The sequence below is a fragment of the Monodon monoceros genome, unplaced genomic scaffold, assembly GCF_005190385.1.
Source record: "Monodon monoceros isolate NGI ecotype Baffin Bay Population unplaced genomic scaffold, NGI_Narwhal_1 Super_Scaffold_18, whole genome shotgun sequence".
Lineage (NCBI taxonomy): Eukaryota > Metazoa > Chordata > Mammalia > Artiodactyla > Monodontidae > Monodon > Monodon monoceros.
In genome coordinates, this window is record NW_021703774.1 from 66,638,587 (window position 1) to 66,658,381 (window position 19,795).

Sequence of the window (19,795 nt, forward strand, 5' to 3'; positions counted from 1 at the left end):
TTACAGATGAGGAAACTGAGGCTAAGAGAGCAAACGTAACTTGCAGAACCTACCTAGCGGGTGGCTGAACTGGGACTTAAAACTTGTGGCAGAAGAAGTCCAAGCTAATTGCTCACCCCATCGTGGAGCTCCCTGGCTTGGTGGCTGACCCTGGGGAAGGGTTCGGCCTGCAGCCAGCATGAACTGTGGTTTTTCTGTAGGTGGAGGCCAGGGCCACAGTGAGGAAGGGAGAGGTCTGGCTTAGGAAGAGGTGCAGGAAGTTCAGCTCTGCAGCAGCCACCTCTCCGAGGCAAATGAAGATCTGGCAGCCACAGAAAGGAACTAAGAAACCCTGAGGCCCAGCCCCTGATCTTGCGCCTTGGGGTTTCTGTCCTGAAGGTCCCCTGACTTTTTTTTTTTTTTGCAGTACGCGGGCCTCTTACTGCTGTGGCCTCTCCCATTGCGGAGCACAGGCTCCAGACACGCAGGCTCAGCGGCCATGGCTCACGGGCCCAGCCGTTCCGTGGCATGTGGGATCTTCCCGGACAAGGGCACGAACCCACGTCCCCTGCATCGGCAGGCGGACTCTCAACCACTGCGCCACCAGGGAACCCCAAGGTCCCCTGACTTTTTGGAACCTTCTGACAGCCTACCATTTCCTTCCAGCCATAAAGACTACCACAGCCACCAGGAGAGTATCTGAGAGTTGTATTTTCAAGGCACTTCCATATCTATTAATTCCAGGGAGATTTGTCACCTCTTGGGAAGGCTTGAATATTTTTATACCCTTTGGGGAGAAGAGGCAAACTGAAACCGAGAGACTGAAAGTGATGGGCCAGGGTCCCAGGGATCTTGAGAGTAGAAAGCACACCTTATGTGTGTTTAGGTGGCTCATGGTTCTCAGAACATTAGTAGCAGGCCCAGAGGAGCTCAGCCCAAGTTCATGGTTTTGAATTGGTTCTGCATGTACTAGAATCCAGGTCTCTGGACTCCTGGTCAGTCGCCGGGTGTTGAAAATACCCATGTCAAGCATCCCTGGGGATGGGCTGACTGTAGGCCCCATCCTGTATTTCCCCCCAACCCAGCTACCCTCTAAGACTGTGAGCATTGGAATCCCCTGGGGTACTGGTTAGAAATGCAGATTCTAGTTAGTCCTATTAGACCTATTAGGCTGGGAATCTGTGGTGGAGGTGATGGGGGTGGTGTCTTGAATTTGCATTTCAAACTGGCTTCCCGCATAATTCTTAGGCGGCAACACTGCCCTAGGGGATTTGGAGAGAGAAGTTTCTCCAACAAGAATACTGAGGTCTGAGCCAGCCCTGGCTGCGCCTTGAACGGGAGTTGTCCCCCCACCCCCACCCCACGCTGTACTGTTTGGCGACTGTGGCTGGGTTGCCGGGGGAACCAGGCTGTGTAACTTCCTGGCTTGGGTGGTTTTCCCCTCCTTGGTCTTATCTCAGCATCCGCCACCCAGTCCAGGGCCGTGCTGGTCACGTAGGAGGGGAAGCTGGTGCCAGGTGTGTGGAGACGTGTGCAGGGCACCAGAGCGACACTGGCCCAAGGACCTGGGGCGGGCAGGAGGGTGACGAGATTTTGAAGAAGAAGTAGGGGTGGCTGCAGATTTGTTGATGACTTTCTCCTTGGCCTGAGGGTTATCTGCCCAGTGGGAATGTGGCCAGGTGGGGATGTTGAGGAAATGGGGATGTATGACCAGCATGCGGCTGTCTCTGTCACGGCTCTGGAGGTTCATCTCCTCACGCACGCCTCCTCCCGTGGGTGGGGGCACAGGCCAGAAGGGCAACATTACCCTCTGATACTGGTGCCCCCACGTATTTCCCTCCCTCCCCCATCTAGACGTAGGGCCCCCAGCCAGGCACAAGCATCACCCTGTAGTCCCCACTTCCGCTCCCACCCTAACCATCTTTCTCCCCCAGCTCCGCTCCACCCCAACTCTTTCCCTGGTGCTCACTATCTTTCTTCTTGGCTCCAAATTTCTTCTTGTTCCTCAAACTCTCTTCTCCAACCCTGTCCCTTGCCCAGTCTCTCAGGTTGTAGCAGGAAGGCTCTACAGTTTTGAAGAATGGGAAAGAGAGAGAGAGTTTGGAAGAAAGCAGGAAGGCAGCAAATTCCTGGAGTAAAATAATTCATGCATTTAAGTGTTTATTTATCTTTTAAGCCATACTGTGTTTTAGAGAGACTTGAGGCAATTTTGATAGTTCAAGTATTCCAGGAAGAAGGGGGCTGTGAAACAGTCTCTCAGGCATCCTTTGCAACTTAGAGGATTTACAGTCTGACTCCTGGTCGTTTATACGACACTGAGGACAAAAGACATTCTTCCCACCCGCCCCCAGTATCTCCCTGCTCTGTGGGAAGGAAAAGGGAAGAAAATCACCAGGCACTATGCAAACTGATTTTCCAGCCTGGTCTGCTCTTCCCAGAGCCTCTCTTTTGGGCTATTACCCACTGCCCAGATGAGGAAACAAGGCCCAGGTGGTTAGGCAGTTCACCTAAGGTCTCTCAGCTATAAGTAATGGTGCCAGGGGTCAAAGTCTGTTGGTCTGGCTCCAAAATCAGTCATTACTTTCCTTCTTCACTGCGCTGCCCCAGGAGCACAAGTCATGGGAGAGCACCTTCCAGGCTGCCTTAGATAGAATTGGGGGCTCTGAACAGCCTAGGAAATGATGATTTACTGAGACCTGACGGGCATCCTAGAGTTCCCGTCACAGGCAGGTGTCACCCCTAAGATGGGAGTAGAAGCTGCCCAAGGAGGTGGGTCCAGAGGAAGGAGCTGGGGCCTCTATCCTGGAGAACTGCCAGGATGTGTATATACGGCAAAGGAATTCAGAGAAAACAGGAGAGCAATAGACCACCACTAACCCACACCTCCATGCACTCAACACAAATTCTTCTATGGGAATGTGGAAGCCCCATCTTTTTGCCCTTTGTCCATGTGGGGCCCTGCTCCCCGCATGCCACATCCAGACTCCACAACTCTGATCCCTGTTCCTAAATGCATATCAGAGAGAGGGAGAGAGAGAGAGAGAGAAAGGGAATCAGTCTCCTTTCTCATGCTCTTAGGAGACATGCTCTAGTGAGAGGCCAGAGTTTTCATTTTAACCAAATGGCTCCTCTGGGTCCTGTCTCCCAGGCTCCTCCCATTTAAACGTGCTTGTTCATCACAGAGTCAAAATTCCTATCCCTCCCGCCTCAGCCAACGTGGGGAGCATCTCAGGAGAACAGCAGGGTGAGGCCTGCCTGACCCAGCGCCCCAAGGCCCGGTAGGGTGAGGAGAAGCTGCGGGACCCAGCCCAGCCCCTGGGCTCTGCTCCCAGCTCCGAGGCACCCAGCAACTCTCCGGGATCTGGGCTCCTGGCTCCTGGCCAGCAATCCTGGGTTTACTCTGAGACTTTTCTGGGAGTGGTGACTTGGTAGGAAGCATCAGGCAGCCAGAGGTGGAGTTAGGGTTAGGCGGATAATCTGGACCTGTCCTCTTCCTCAGACGGCAGCAGCCAGCCTCTTAAACCTCCCTCCCCCGCCACCCGTTGTTCTCATCCCTCGGCTTGCTAGGCAATGAGAATGCTGAAAATGGGGCAGAGCACAGGAGGAAAGTGAAATGAGAGCTTAAGGATTGGGCTAGAAGGAGGAAGCCCCCAAAGGTGCACAGCAAGTAGAAGAGACAGGAAGAAAAGGAAGGGCAGAGGGGAGAAGGTGGAACAGGATGGTGAGGGGAGGAGAGGGCTGAGCGTGGCTGAGGTCGGGAGGTGAGAGCGAGGGCAATCCGCCCACACCCACCGGACACGGCTGGGCAATTGAGCTAATCGCTGAGATGGGAAAGGTTGCCTCCCCACTTCTCAGAGGTGGAACTGGGTTTTGTGAGGCCTGAAGCTTATACAATCTTGGAAGCTCCTTTTAAGAAAAACAAAACAAAATTAATGACAGGAGTAAACATTGAACTAGAATAATGTCACAACAAATTATACCTTAAAAAAAAAAAAATCTGGCAGGAATTTCCCTAGCGGTCCAGTGGTTAAGACTCCGTGCTTCCACTGCAGGGGGCACGGGTTCCATCCCTGGTTGGGAAACTAAGATCCCACGTGCTGTGCGGTGTGGCAAAAAAATTAAAAAAATAAAAATCTGGCAAATACTATAAACATCATAACATCTGGAAGAGTGACATAAGATTCGTATGAATTCACTGCCTGAAACAAGTCTAAAATAGTTTTCGCCCTTACCTTTTTTTGGGGCAGCTTATTCTTTGTCTCTTCACATGATAAAGATTTTATAATATTACTTTATATGGAGAACAGAATAATAATTCAGTTTTTTTCCTCTGGCATGATTTTGATCAACACTTTTATTATCGATAGATTAGAATGTTTCATTTCACAGCTTCTTGTTGTATCAATTTTTTGATTGTTGTCAAATTTGGGAAAAATCTCTGAAATTTCTCTCTTATATGAGCTGTAGAATTTCAGGAGATTGTCCAGTAATTCATCTTTTTTTTTTTTTTTTTAATTTAGACTGTGCCGGGTCTTAGTTGCGGCACACGGGAGCTTTGTTGTGCCATGTGGACTCTTAGCTGCGGCTTGCATGTGGGATCTAGTTGCCTGACCAGAGATCGAAACTGGGCCCCCTGCATTGGGAGTACGGAGTCTTACCCACTGGACCACCAGGGAAGTCCTTCAGTAATTAATCTTAAGTGTTCTTTGAGTTGATGACACTCATTTACCCGATTGTCATAAGTCCTCATTTTAGTGCACTAATGTGAGTTTTATGCAATCTCCATCAGTGTCAATCTTTTATATCAAATCAACAAGAAATTTAATATTTCCCCATATGTTCATACAATTTTCTTCCCCTTGTTAGTTGGATTATTAAACAATCCAAGTGCTTGTTTATTCTGTTCAAAATTTGTCTGTTCCTCTTATTGAATTACCTTTTCTGGTAATCTGAAAATTTTTGTTTCAATTTGCTTCTCAATTTCAAAACAATTTCTACTGATTCATGGCTCATTTTTATTATTTGTGTTTCATAAACCCATTAATATATTTTATTGAAATATAATTGACATATAACATTGTATTAGTTTCAGGTGTACAATACAATGATTCAATATTTGTATATATTGTGAAATGATCATCACAATAATTTATCACCACACAGTTTTTTTCTTATGAAGAAAACTTTTAAGATCTACTCTCTTAGCAACTTTCAAATATACAATACAATATTACTAACTACAGTCACCATGCTGTACATTATATCCCCAGGACTTTTAAATTAAATTAAATTAATTAATTAATTATTTTTTGATATTTTGGCCATGCTGCATGGCATATGGCATCTTAGTTCCCCATCCAGGGATTGAACCTGCACCCCCTGCAGTGGAAGCACGGAGTCTTAACCACCAGACTGCCAGGGAAGTCCCGGGATTTATTTATTTTATAACTAGAAGTTTGTACTTTTTGACCCCCTGCCCTGCCTCTGGCAATCACCAGTCTGTTCTCTGTACCTATGTGTTCTTTTTTTAGATTCCACATATAAGTGATACCACACAGTATTTGTCTTTCTCTATTTGACTTATTTTACTTAGCATAATGCCCTCAAGGGCCATCCATGTTGCTGCAAATAGAAAGATTTCAGTCTTTTTCATGACTAAATAATATTCCATTGTATATATACACCACATTTCCTTTATCCATTGATGGACATTTAGATTCCTTCCATGTCTTGGCTATTGCTGCAGTGAATATGGGGTGCATATATCTTTTTGAGTAGTGTTTTTGTTTCTTTTGAATAAATACCCAGAAGTGGAATTGCTGGATCATATGGTAGTTCTATTTTTAACTTTTTTGAGGGCACTTCATACTGTTTTCCATAGAGACTGCACCAGTTTACATTCCCACCAACAGTGCACAGGGATTCCCCTCTCTCCACATCCTCGCTAACACTTGTTATTTCCTGTCTTTTTGATAATAGCCATTCTAACAGTTATGAGGTGATAGCTCATTGTGGTTTTGGTTTGCATTTTCCTGATGATTAGTGACACTGAGCATCTTTTCATGTACCTGTTGGCTGTATGTATGTCTTCTCTGGAAAAATCTCTATTCAGATCCTCTACCCATTTTTCAATTTTTTTTTGGCTGTTGAGTTGTATGAGTTCTTTACACACTTTGAATATTTACCCTTATCAGAGATATGATTTGCAAATATTTTCTCCCATTTGGTAGGTTGCCTTTTCCTTTTGTTGATGGTTTCCTTTGCTGTGTGGAATAAACCCATTAATTTTTCAGTAAATTTTCCATCCTTTAATACATACTTGTAAAGTTGATAAAAGAAGAAAATATACTCTTTCTTTCTTTCTGGTTGCGTTGGGTCTTCGTTGCTGCGTGCGAGTTTTCTCTGGTTGTGGTGAGCGGGGTCTACTCTTCGTTGCGGAGCGCGGGCTTCTCATTGCGGTGGCTTCTCTTGTTGCAGAGCACGGGCTCTATGTGTGCGGGCTTCCGTAGTTGTGGCTTGTGGGCTCTAGGTGCTCAGGCTGCAGTAGTTGTGGCTCACGGGCTCAGTAGTTGTGGCGCACAGGCTTAGTTGCTCCGCGGCATGTGGGATCTTCCTGGACCAGGGCTCAAACCCGTGTCCCCTGCATTGGCAGGTGGGTTCTTAACCACTGCGCCACCAGGGAAGTCTGTATTATTTAAATTTTTTTTTTTTTTTTTTCTGTACGCGGGCCTCTCACTGTTGTGGCCTCTCCCGTTGCGGAGCACAGGCTCCGGACGCACAGGCTCAGCGGCCATGACTCACAGGCCTAGCCGCTCCGCAGCATGTGGGATCTTCCCGGACCGGGGCACGAACCCGCGTCCCCTGCATCGGCAGGCGGACTCTCTACCACTGTGCCACCAGAGAAGCCCTGTATTATTTAATTTTTAAAGACACTTTCCAAAAGCAGTTTAGAAGGCATATGTAAGTTGTTTCAACTTTTTGAGAATATATTATAGATCATTAAAATATCAGTGTTAAGTAGCAAGGTGTGGGAGGCAGAACAGTGCACTACCTCCCCTCCTGCGAATGTCCACCTCTTAATTCCCAGAACTGTGAATATTTACCTACAGGCAAAAGGGACTCTGCAGATATGGTTCGATTAGGGACCCTGAGATGGGTAGATTACCTTGTATTATCCAGGTGGACCCAACCTAATCACAAGTCTAAAACTCAGGGAACCTTTCCCAGAACGAGATGCGACTAGGGTGGAGTGCTCAGAGAGATGCAATGTTACTGGATTTTTTAAAAAATTTTTTAAAATTAATTTATTTATTTAGCTGCACCGCGTTTCAGTTGCGGCATGTGGGATCTTCGTTGCTGTGAGCGGGATCTTCGTTGCAGCATGGGAGATCTATATCCCTGATCAGGATGTAACCCAGGCCCCCTGCATTGGGAGAGCGGAGTCTTAACCACTGGACCACCAGGGAAATCCCACAATGTTACTGGCTTTAAAGATGGAGGAAGGGGGTCATAAGCCAAGGAACATGAGTGGCCTCTAGAAACTAGATAAAGGATTCAGCCTAGAACCTTAGTAAGGAATGCAACCCTGCCGACACCTGGTTTTTACCCAGTAAGACCCTTGTTGAACTCCAGAATTGTAAGCTAATAACTTTATGTTGTTTTAAACCACTAAGTTTGTGGTTAAGTTGCTGCAGCAGTGGTAGAAAACGAATACACAAGGCTTGAATAGTTTTCAAATGGAAAGACCATCTCATTATACCTAGAAAAATCCAAGTAAGCATGTGTGTTTAAAATTATCTAGAAGTCGAAAAGAAAACCTATCACTGTTGGAAAAACAGAAGTAGTCCATGAGTTTAGGTCGTTTGAAGGCAGCTTTTTTTCTCTGATGAGATGCATACTGTGTTTATAATTACATATGTTGCATCACTGGGTCTCTTCCAGGCCAGAGAGAACTTCAGTTTGACCAGGTCTTGGTAAGAACAGAACACTCACTTACAGTTTTACATAACAGAGGCTTAGAACCTTTTCACAGAGGGACTTCTGGCTTTGTTCATTTCAAACCTTGTTTTTCCTCCACTTTGCAAATACTCTTGGCGTGAGCAGCGTAGCACATATTCCCATGGAGATTATGGCCAGTCCCTCCTGTCCTGACATCAGGTGAGGTGGCATAGTGGCTTGGTGGAAGGAGTGTTCCAGGCAGCTGTTCCTCCACCCGGACAGCTGGCAGTAACTTAACTATCTGTGTAAGTGGTGGAGAACCACACAAACCTGTTTCATTAAATGTATGTAAATGTAAAATGTATGCTTAGTTCAGCTTACTTTTTTTTTGGCTGTGCCGTGCAGCATGCAGGATTTTAGTTCCCTGACCAGGAATCAAACCTGTACCCTGTGCAGTAGAAGCGCGGAGTTCTAACCACTGGACCACCAGGAAATTCCCTCAACTTACTTTTTCAAGGGGCTCAGGCAAATGGGAGGCCTGAAGTTTAAGCACTGATAGCTTTGAGGTAAATTCGAACAAAAGCCTGGGAAGCAATTCCCTTACCCTGCATTTGGTCATCCCCCTCCTTTCTGCCTCAACCTCACACCTTTCCTTCAGAGAGGCAGCCTGAGTTGAGAAAAGAACACTAACTTTTGAGTTTGGACAGTTATCTCTCTTGGTCTCAGTTTTTTCTTTGGTGATGGGGATAATAACTACCCCATAGAGATGTGGCTGTGAGAACTGGGTGGAAAACATAGGGGAAGCATCCAATCCACAGGGGACTGGTTACTTCATCTTCCCTCCTCTCTGGGTTGCAACGAAGAGGCTGGGGAAAGAACGGTGCCAGAACAGAAAAGCCCTTCCCTCACTCTCAAGCCAGGAGGATCGTGCCAGCACCTGTATGGTAGCTACCCTGGCTTCTCCCTCCCTCTGATCCCACCTCCAACACTTTCTGCCCACCCCACCCCCTAACTTGTCCTTCTGAGGATCCCAAAGGAGATAAGGCTGGAAAATCCAGGGAAGGAATGTGAAGCTTGCTGGAGTTAAGCCCTTTTAAAAACAACTGGAGGTGACCTGGTCTCCCTTCCCCCACTCCCCTGGAGCTTGTAAACAGCCCTCAACCACCCTAGCTCTGCAGCCCATCCTTCAGCCCTGAGTATGTCAGAGGAGGCAGTGACTGGCTTTACAACACAAAAGTCAGGTTGGAGTAAGCCCCAGAAAGGTGGGCTGTGGAGAGAGGTTTGGGCGTGGGAAAGTAGCTCAGAACCGAAGTCACCACTTCTTTTTGGTCTAAGAGTTCAGTTTATCAGCACTGGAGAAAAAAACAAAAGGACTTGGTCTTGTGGGAAGGCTTTGTGAGGCTTGGAGCAGGCACAGCTGTGGGGTAAGTCCAATCTTGTCCCTGCAGGTTGGGAGGTATAGGTGCCAAACCAAATTGGGAAAATCATAAAACTCCTAAAAAGCTTTCCAGAACAGTACATACAAAGTGGGAAGCATTAAAAGGCAGGTTCCCTAAAGCCAGGTCCATAGATTTCGATTCAGATACTCTAGTAGGGTCTACATTTCATTTTTAATAAACTCTCCCAGGCGATTCGGAGCTGGAGGTCTGAGGCCCACATTTTAAGGAAATGCTCCTGAAACTACATACACATCCTCACGGCTGGAAGTTCTTTCTTTGGTCTAACCAGACTCTCTGCTGCTGTGAAACTTGCTTCGTCTGATCCTGATTGCTTCTCTGCAGACTAAATTCTCATCAGCGTTTGGCTTGGCCCCTCACAAGCACTGGGGCAACGGTTACCATGGTAACCTAGATGGGGTGTAGGGGAAAAACCGTGACCCTGGGCCTGGCTCCTGGAGTGGCTGCCAGCAAGTCAGACCCCCTGGGCCAATGCTAGGACCTTGACGGTTTGGGTCCTGACCCAAGAGTTCAGCCAAAGCTAAGTGAAGAGCGGGGCGCGCCAGGGCGGGACAGTCTTTCAGAGCCAAAGTTCCCGCTCAAGCGCCGGCGGGAACGGTCAGAGGGTGGGGTTCGTGTTCCTAAAGCCACAGCACGCTGCGTCTACCAGCCAGAGCGGATCAGAGCGGAGGGGCGGGGCCGGGGCCGGGAGGGGGCGGGGCCCGGGCCTGAGAACGCCGGCTCTTGGTTACTACGGTAACGCGTCAACACCTAGCGTCAGTGGTGCAGTAGGTGGCGGAGGCGGTGGAGGCGCGGAGTTAGAGAGTGCGGCTGAGATGGTGAGGTCCCAGGTGTGGAGCAGAACCTCGGATGGGGGCCTCATGTGTCCTCAATTGGGTTGGGGTTCTAATCTGGGAAAGTGGGCATCTGGGAGACTGACAGAAGTTGGGTCTGGGGTCAGGAAGGCCCAGGAGCGGGGATGACACCCCTGGAAGAGGCAAGGGAAGTCCTGAGGGGGGTCCAAAAGAGAAATTAGGGGTGGGGTCGATAGCGATTGGAAATGTGATCTGGTGCTGAGCAGAGGAGGTGGAGAGAAGGGCTGTCCCAACCTTCTTCCCCCTCCCATCGGTCTGGGGCCTCCATGGGCTGGGGATTGTGGGATGTGATGTGGGAAAACCATTGGTGAGGAGGCCAGATAACAGGTTATGGTACGCGTTCTGCCTCTGACCAGCAGGGTGACAATGTGTAAGTCACCTAATGTCCTGAGCCTAAGTTTTGTCTTGTTACTGGGGCTCTGGGTCACTCATAGGTACTCAACAAACATTTGCAAATGAATGAATGAATGCAGAGGGTACCAGATTTGAAAGTCCCTGGAGAGGGATTGGGACTGTCTAGCAGGCCTGGGGTTCCCCAGGATGGAGAGGACAAGGGTCATGAGGGTTGAAAGGGCAGCAGGCCTGGGAAGAGGTATGAAGGTGATGTCTGGGATCCCATGAGGAGGGTGTGGTCCCTGAGGAATAAGTGAGAGGGGCAGAGGATAGGTGTTGGAGCCTTGGGTTACTGGAAATAACCTTAGAATTTCTGGGTGCACACCCAGTGGCAAAGGAGTCTCTGATGTACCTGTGGACACACTTCATGTTCAGAGGTCACACTGCTTTTCTGGGACTCAGTGGTTCAAATTCAGGGTCCCCAAGTCAGGATTTCAAGAAGAGCCTTGTTAATTATAAAAGAAACAAATCTCCCACAAAGAGCATTTATGCATTTTACGATGCATATTTATCTCCAGCTTTCCTGGGTGATTTACAGGCCCAGTGCTGTGTGTCTGTCTCTGAGGGCCTAGCGTCACACTTGGCATCTAAGGGCACACAGTAAATGTTAGTTCTCTTTTTCTCCTGTTTCAAAAATGTCATATTTCCAAGTCCAAATTAATCAGTGAGTTGCACCTGGGCTAGGCTTGTGGGCTTTGGCTCATGCAAATCAGGGACTCCCCACCCAAGGGCCACTCAGGGAGGGGTTTTGGTCTGTTGACTGAGCCCTTCTGAAGTCCCTTGGACAGGACTGGGCATATGAGCACCTTTGAGAAGCAATGGGTCAAGTTAATGATCTCTGCCTTTCTGTGAGACCAAGAGTGTGTGTGTGTGTGTGTGTGTGTGTATGGGTGTGTGTGTGTATGGGTGTGTGTGTATGGGGGTGTGTGTGTGTGTGTGTATGGTGCTACTTACTAGCTTTTGAGAGTGTTTGGAGGAGTGGGGAGAGGTGATAGTTGCGGGGAGGGTCACAATTAGGCAGACCTCCAGGATTATTACAAAAACAATGAATAACATCCCCCAGAAGGAGGGACAGGGCCTCAGTACTGAGTAGGATGTCATCTTCAAATGGTACTCCACAGATGGGCAACACAGTCTTATTTGAGGAAAGAGGTGACCTGAATGTATCACTCAGTGGAAGGTAAGGTACCTGGTTCATGGGCATCCCCACCTTCTTAGTAACCAAAGTCTACAGAAAGCAGGAAGAATCAGGCTAAGAGCTCAAAGCCTGAATTTGCCAGCCTGCGGTGAACCTATATGCAAAAGAGACGCTAGGTCCCAGGTGGAGAGGACATCCAGGAAAGGACAAGCCTTTGTCTTTGTTCAGTTGACAGGTGTTACAGTTACATCATGGAAATTCCACACTGCCCTGTTCCAGCCCCGTTCGAGATCTGTCTTCTTGGATTTGAGCTGAACATCCTGGATCTCGGGACATCTGGCACTGCAGCTTTTTTTTTTTTTTTTTGCGGTACGCAGGCCTCTCTCACTGCTGTGGCCTCTCCCGTTGCGGATCACAGGCTCAGCGGCCACGGCTCACGGGCCCAGCCGCTCCGTGGCATGTGGGATCTTCTCGGACCGGGGCACGAACCTGTGTCCCCTGCATCGGCAGGCGGACTCTCAAACACTGCGCCACCAGGGAAGCCCGGCACTGCAGCTTTTTAAGGGCTGCACTCTCTGTGTTCAGAGTCAGGGCACCAGGTCCACTGCTTTGTTTTGTAGTCAAATAAAAATAGTTCTCCCCTCCCCCTGCCCCAGTCATAAAGAGAGTTACCTACTCAGTGCAGAACATTATTCAATACAAGAAACACCTAAGATGCTAATACTCACATGAAATTACTGTTAAACATTCTTGTGAACTTTATTTTGGTAACACATTCTGGATGAATACCCTTCATGTGAACATTTTTACTGCTGTACTTCCATGTTTCTTATAATCTGCTTTCTTTAACACTTAATATGGGGACTTCCCTGGTGGTCCAGTGGTTAAGAATCGGTTTTGCAATGCAGGGGTTGCCGGTTCAATCCCTGGTTGGGGAACTAAGATCCCACATGCCGTGGGGCAACTAAGCTCGTGTGCCACAATTAGTGAGCCCGCGTGCCACAAGGAAAGATCCCACATGTGACAACTAAGACCCAACGCAACCAATAAATAAATATTAAACAAAAAAAAAGTATTGAAAGCAGGGACTAGAACATATATATAAGCTTAATATGTTAGGGAGATCATCCTGTATCTATAATGGAGTGAAAATCATCTTCTGAATGACCAGTTAATCTTTCTGCATCAGTCTCTCCCAGAGCCCCCAGCAATGGCTGAATTCTTGTAAACCTGGGATGGAATGGTATTTGAAGAGACAGGGAGTCAGCTAGGTCACCAAAAGGAAAATATCAAGGCAGAGCTGGCATCTTTTTCTGTCCCAGTCCTCGTCTTTGCCGATCATCCTTGTCTCCTCAGCGGTCTTTCCTTACCTTCAAGAGCTGCCTTGGGAATTCCTTGGTGGCGCAGTGGTTGAGAATCCGCCTGCCAATCCAGGGGACACGGTTTTGAGCCCCGGTCTGGGAAGATCCCACATGCTGTGGAGCAACTAAGCCCGTGTGCCGCAACTACTGAGCCCGTGTGCCGCAACTACTGAGCCTGTGTGCCACAACTACTGAAGCCCGCGTGCCTAGAGCCCGTGCTCTGCAGCAAGAGAAGCCATTGCAATGAGAAGCCCGCACACCGCAAGAAAGAGTAGCCCCTGCTCGCCACAACTAGAGAAAGCCTGCGTGCAGCAGTGAAGACCCAGTGCAGCCAAAAATAAATTAAAAAAATAAATAAATAAAATAAAGCTGCCTTCCCCCAGGGAAGACTAGCCAGCTTCTCTCTAGGTACGGCTCAGCTTCTTGGGGATATTTATTTGGTCATGCAAGAAATAAAACCAGCCCTTCACCTCCTGAAAGAACCTCTTGGCTATTGCCTCTAGCCCAGAGGGATCTAACTTTCCATTTTTACTTGGTTCTTCATTTTTTTCTAGTACTTTTACACAGTGACCTCCTTAATCCTTCTTGTTGCTTTTGGCAAAACTGGTTATTCTAACCCTGGTGTAAGGCTTGTGGCTTCAAAGTCAGCATTTCCCCAATAAGGTTTTTCAGCCACCCAGCCCCAGAGCTCAAGGCTTCCTTCTGCTCTGCCCAGTGGCCGCTTTACTGTGGTCGTTATCTGTTTTCCTTCCTATGTTCTGACTTCGAGGCTCAGGCAGTCGAGTATCTCTTGTGCGACTTCCTTTTGATCTGGGTATCAAGAGCATAGGAGAGAAGCGATGCAGTCCCAGCCCTGGAGGAACCTACAGTCTGGTGGACACCCAAGGCCAAGGGAAAAGCTTGTATGAGCCCTTGAAAAGAAACAGGAAAACAAATGCAAAACAACAATAATGCTTTCCACCTGTGCTCCGAAGCCCTTTCTCATACATTATTTTCCACAGTGCAGAGCACATCCGTGATATGGAAAATGTGGAGTGGTGGCATACTCGGGAAAGGCTTCCATCTCAATCTGGTCTGCAGCCCCCAAGAGGTCGTCTTGTTTGACTTCATTCATTCATTCTTCCTCAAATACATATCGAGCTCCTACTACGTGCCAGGCACCTCTCCCCTTAGTTGTCTACAGAATTCACACCATCTCTCATGTTCCATTGCCCTCCATCTTTTCTGCTTATTCCCAATGCTCTGCCTCAATCCCACCTATAGTGGTTTCTATTCATTTCCTCTTATTCTATTTTTGGTGGAAAGGGGAGCTGTTGCTCCCCAGTTACCATATAATAACCCTTCAGAGTCTGTTATTAGGCATCTTTGGGGCTGCTGTATTTACCTTTTAATAAAGCCGAGTTTCTCTGCTCTACTATATGGGAGCTGACCGAGGCTGTAAAGGGAGGCGCCCTCTGTAGGCCTCTTGCTGGCTGTGCCAGGCTGGGAGGGAAAGGGTGCACACAGCAGTGCTCGTTGTATGGAACAGAGCCAGCTGGAGGATAATTGCCCGATTTAGTGTGAAAACCTGATTCAGGTGGAACAGGTGCTGCCGGGGTGGGAGGGTGTCTGTGTGGTCACGGCAGATCAGAGAGAACTTTCAAAACACACTGTCCAGTGTTTAGTGACCTGGAATGCATCTCCCTGTCCACCGTGTCCTCTTGACAGCTGCTCATTCCCAGGCTTGGTAGACCTGACGTGCCCAGTCCACTCCCCCTAGGTGTCCCAGATCAGAGAACTGCGGGAGATGTGGGCTCCTCCAGAGTGAGATTTGAATCAGCTTTAGATTAAGCCTGGAGTTGTCCGGCAGTCCTCACAGAAACTGCGTCCTGGAGATAGACTTCTCCTCTTGGGTGTGAGCTGAAGCTGGACTGACCTTGGGGAAAGGAGGTTGCATCAGTCAGGGTTTTTGGTTATAAGCAACAGAGCCAGAACTCGAATTTAAGGAGAAGGGAATGTATGGAGAGGATTTTGGAGCACGCACAGACTTCACACCAACGCTGGGCAAGTAGGCTTGGAAAATAAGAACAAAGGAGGCACTGCAGCCAGAACCTAGGCCTAAATCACAATCCAGAAATGGTCTGGCAAAGACCCTCGATGTACTGTTGCACCTCCAGCACCGGCAGCTTTATTGTGGGCAGTTGCCATTGGTACCCTTATCAGCATTGCCCCAGACACGGGGTGTGGCTGCCTCTGTCAGAAGGGGTTTCCATGTTCTCCTTCTTGCATCACTAGTTCCCTATTTATTGTCAGGCTTGGGGCATCTGATGGCTCAGCCTAGGGGTCCTTTGCCCAGGCTTGGAAGACAAACATCTGGTGTTTTCAGCTTCTACATTCAGGGATGATCCTTGTCACTCTCACCTCATGAGATGGGGAACTCCCCCAATCTAGAAAGTACTGGATGGTTAAAAGCTGACTAATGCACATTAAAGGGGTCCTGGGAGTGAAAGAGCATCATGGTGGACGCTCTGAACCGGTCTGCCTAACTGTAGCTGGCAGCTGTTACAAAACTGAAGTTTATCAGGCACCAACCACCCGCCAGCAGTGGGCGAAGTGCTTTTCCATCCTGAGTGCCCTCAGGTCCCCACCACAACTTTGTGAGATGGTGGGGACATGAAGGAGGGCAAATAGTAGTGTCAGTTATGAAGGGGGTTTGGCACTCGGGCTGAGGAGTTTGGAGGCGAAGAGGACACTGCACATATCTGGGCAGGAAAGCCCACGTGGCCTCACAAGACTGTGCTTGTGGAAAACTAGAACCGAGCTGACACTGAGGTCATCCTCCTGCCGTCCTGTGTCCTTTCTCCTTCCTTCTCTGCCGCACGGCGTCTTGGCCGTCTTTAGCTGGGGAGCCTCAGGAGTCCTTCTCACTGAGCTGGTGTGCCCGCCTCTGCTCCTGTGGGGTGTCCCCTACGTTTCAGGGCTTACCCAGGGCCTTTCCCACATGCCCATCCAACGTCCCCCCAGCACGGGCTGGCGAAGTGTCTACCTTGCCTGGGGTCCAGATGGCACTCAGTACTGATGACCCCAACTCTCTGCCTCTCCCTGCAGCCGTTAAGCACAGCTGGCGTCCTGAGCTCCTCCTCTACCACTTCCAACAGGTTAAGGAATAGGCCTTGCTATCGGACCAAAGCCCTGAACTCCGAGGTGGATGAGAGCCTCTTCGGAGCTATCAAGGTAACCCTCACCCAGCCCCTCCAGGGAGCGGCCACTTGGAGGCAGTGACCCAAACTAGCATTGCTCAGGACAAAGCTAGCTCTGGGCAGGCCACCCCCTCCCAGGTAATTCTCAGACTGAAGACCGGGAGGGGTTCTGAGGCTCGAGTGCACGAGCTCGGACGCCTAGTGGAGCCCAAGCAAACAGGGCACCTGGCTTCCTCCACCATGAAATCCTTAGGTCTTCACAGCATTTAAAAATCTGTTATAACGTTGAAGGGAGTCTCAGCTGCAGAGCACTCAACATTCGCTCTTTGCTCAATGAGCGCCCTGTGATGGAAATGTTTGAGGGCCACTGGCCCAAGCTTGCAGATACAGACCAACATAATTCCCCCTCCATCGGAGAACAGCATCAGAGTGAAAAAACACAAAATCAGCCTTCTTTCCCGGTTGCTCAGCTAAAACAGTTACTTTCGGCTTCCCTGGTGGCGCAGTGGTTGGGGGTCCGCCTGCTGATGCAGGGGACATGGGTTCGTGCCCCGGTCCGGGAGGATCCCACATGCCGCGGAACGGCTGGGCCCGTGAGCCACAGCCGCTGAGCCTGCGCATCCGGAGCCTGTGCTCCGCAACGGGAGAGGCCACAACAGTGAGAGGCCCGCGTACCGCAAAAAAAAAAAAAAAAAAAAATACAGTTACTTTGCTTTGGGAAACAGGCAGGTGTTTGTTTGCAAATGTCATCCCATCTAAGAGGCTGACGACTAGAGAAGGACAGCCAGAGTGTAACTTGGAATAACCTTGGTACACGTGATGTTCAGACGGTAAGAAGGAAGAGAGGCAAGGAGAGAAAGAGGATGAGACATGGAGAGAAGGGTGGTGAGAGATTGAGAGAGGAGAGGGACGCTGCCTGTATGTTATCTATGAAAGTTGTTAGAGTAAATGCTAAGAGCTCTCAACACAAGGAAAATGGTTTTCTCTATTTCTTTAATTTTGCATCTATATGAGATGGTGGGTGTTCCCTAAACTTATGGTGATAATCACTTCATGATGGATGTAAATCAGATCAATATGCTGTACACATATACAGTGCTGTATGTCAACTATGTCTCAAGAAAACTGGAAGAAAAAAAGAAAAAGAAAAAGAAGCAGAGAAAAGCGAAAAAGAAGAAAGATACCAGTGGTGGTGTGAATCCTAGTGTGAATAGCTCTGGCTGCAGGCACACTGGGGAGACGAGAGTTGATGTCTACCCCTGCCCCTCACTCTCCTCACTGCGGACAAGAAAGGACTTTCCAGAGTGTTCCAGATGGGCATCTTTATCCATTTAGAAGATGCCCACTCTGTAGCAGTTTCCTATGGACAAGGGAAAGGATCAAAGCAATGCAATTTCACTTGCAGACATGTCGTTTATTTGTTTTGAGTCCATGGGGAGTCTTCTAGTTAAAGATAGATATCTTCTAGTGAAGATAGATTTGGAAATGGCCGAGTTCTCCAAACAGAGCCTTGCTGACTTTCAAGAGTGTGCAGGCAAAGTAATGCCTATTCCTGGCCTGTTCTTTGGCCTTTTTGCTGGGTGAGAGTCCCGGAAGTCTCCCAGCCGGCAGTAGGGGGCAGAAGTGGCCTGTGGCCTGACTGAGTTGTGCCACTTGGAAGCAGAGATGGGCACCAGGTGGCAGCAGCACTCCAGGGACGGGTGTGCAAAGCGGGATTCTCCAGACAGGAAAGACCTCCACCGAAGCCATGTGCCTGCCTCTACTCAGGACCACAGATACTGCGTTCATGACAAATGAAATTCTCTCCTGTGTTCAAAATTTCCTGAAAAGTGATTTCATTTTCTTATTATGTTACTCCTTCATGGTCAGAGCATTTTTTAAAAAACCTCATATATCTAATTTGTATTCGCCTTGCTGAATTCTAACTCACTGACTCCCTCACCCCATTAGATTTAAGGGCAGGTCTCCACCAGGGCCATTTAGCTATTTCTAACTTCCTCCATATGGCTTTTTTGGGGGATGAAAGTAAATGAATCATTAGAAAGGATTAAAAATAACAAATATCATAGATTGGATGAGTCCATAACAAATTGTATGCTTGAAACCCACAGTGTGGTCAGGAGAGCTAATTATTTTTTTTTTTCGTAAACCACGGAGGGAGGAGAACTTAGAGACCCCAAATTTTCATTCCTGATGGTTTTAGATTAGGAATGGACGTACGCTAGCAACCCTCCCCCCACGCCCCCATCCCTCTGGGAGTATCTGTACAAGGTATAAAGAAGGCTTGCTCTCAGAAGAGTTGGTCGGTACAGAGCACATCTGGCCATGTTCAAGGGCAGAGTACCCTGCTGCTCTCAGTGCCCTGGCTACTCTTGGTGGTCCTGCAGTCTGGGCCCCAGCCAGCCTCCCCTGCCACTGGATGGGGTAGAAGCCCCAGGAGAGGGGAAGGCTGCACTTGAAGTTAGGGCTGACCAGCAGGAAGTGTGGTGACCAGCTTTTAAACTGTCCTTCCTGACACCACAGCCTCTGACCCAGAGCAACAGCCCCATCATGCTGCTCCGAGATAAGCATGCCATTCGGAAAACTCTCACTGCCCTGGGCTTGGACCACAAGCCAGAGACCGTCCAGCTCATCACCCGGGACATGGTCCGGGAGCTCATGTGAGTACCTAGCGCACAGAGCATTTCCGCTGAGGACCTCTGCGTAGAGATGGGGAAACCCACCTGGTCTCATTCTGTCATTGCGGACCCCACCTCTTTCCTATTCATTTCCCCCCATTTTGTTTCTTGGTTCTCCTTTTTTCTCCATTTTGGTTTCTTTTGTTTCTCCCCACCTTGTATCTATTACTGCCATTGCCCTTGATTCCCAGCTTCTTTCTCTTCCCTTTCTTCTGGCTGCCGTGGGTCCTATGGGGCTGGTAGAGGGGAGGTGCTTAGGGGTCCTCTCTGAGCCCCCATTAGTGCACTTTCCCATTGGTAAAGGGAAATGTCCAGATGAGTCACTTCCTTTTGGCTGCATCAAGAATAGGAAGCAAAGGGAAACTGACCAGATGCCTAATTAGCCCCTTGGCTTCTTCCCAGGCTCTGAGGCCAGAAGAGGAAATTCCCAAGGGCTCTTGGGTTCCTTTGGGATTAGCTCAGCATGACTTCCTGACTGGAGCAGCCCCCTTGCTGGGGCCCCTCCTGTGGGGTTTAGGCCCAGCTCAGCCATGTGAAATGAGCCAACACCATCACTCAGTGGTTTAGCTCTTGTGCTAGTGCTTCATTCTCCAAACCATTCTTCCTACTCTGGCTCCACTCACTAAAAACTTGAATTCCCAGAAAATGCAGCCTGTGTCACAAGCTGGGGAGGCACGGCTGGGACACAGCTCCAGGAGCACTGTCTGGTCAGCTCTGGCATGAAATGGCCAGATGTGGTAGCAGCCCTGCAGGTACTCCTGGGGCCCAAGAAATGTCTCCTTCTTGGACTGGTCCAGTCCTAAAAAACACGTTGGAGG

At 48.8% G+C, this 19,795-nt stretch overlaps 1 protein-coding gene across 2 annotated transcripts in view; it reads left to right on the forward strand.

Annotated features, from left to right (window-relative positions):
• Nucleotides 1–10,109: 10,109 nt before the first annotated feature.
• Nucleotides 10,110–19,795, forward strand: part of CFAP45 (cilia and flagella associated protein 45) — a 28,372-nt gene continuing 18,686 nt past the window's right edge. The window contains exons 1-3 of one of the 2 annotated variants that reach the window (XM_029230217.1): nucleotides 10,110–10,192; nucleotides 16,208–16,333; nucleotides 18,823–18,959. In XM_029230217.1, the coding sequence (XP_029086050.1) occupies nucleotides 10,190–10,192; nucleotides 16,208–16,333; nucleotides 18,823–18,959 (266 nt within the window). In that variant the 5' untranslated portion in view covers nucleotides 10,110–10,189. Of the gene's footprint in view, nucleotides 10,193–16,177; nucleotides 16,334–18,822; nucleotides 18,960–19,795 lie in introns of those variants that run through there. The other variant, XM_029230216.1, reaches the window with a different exon arrangement.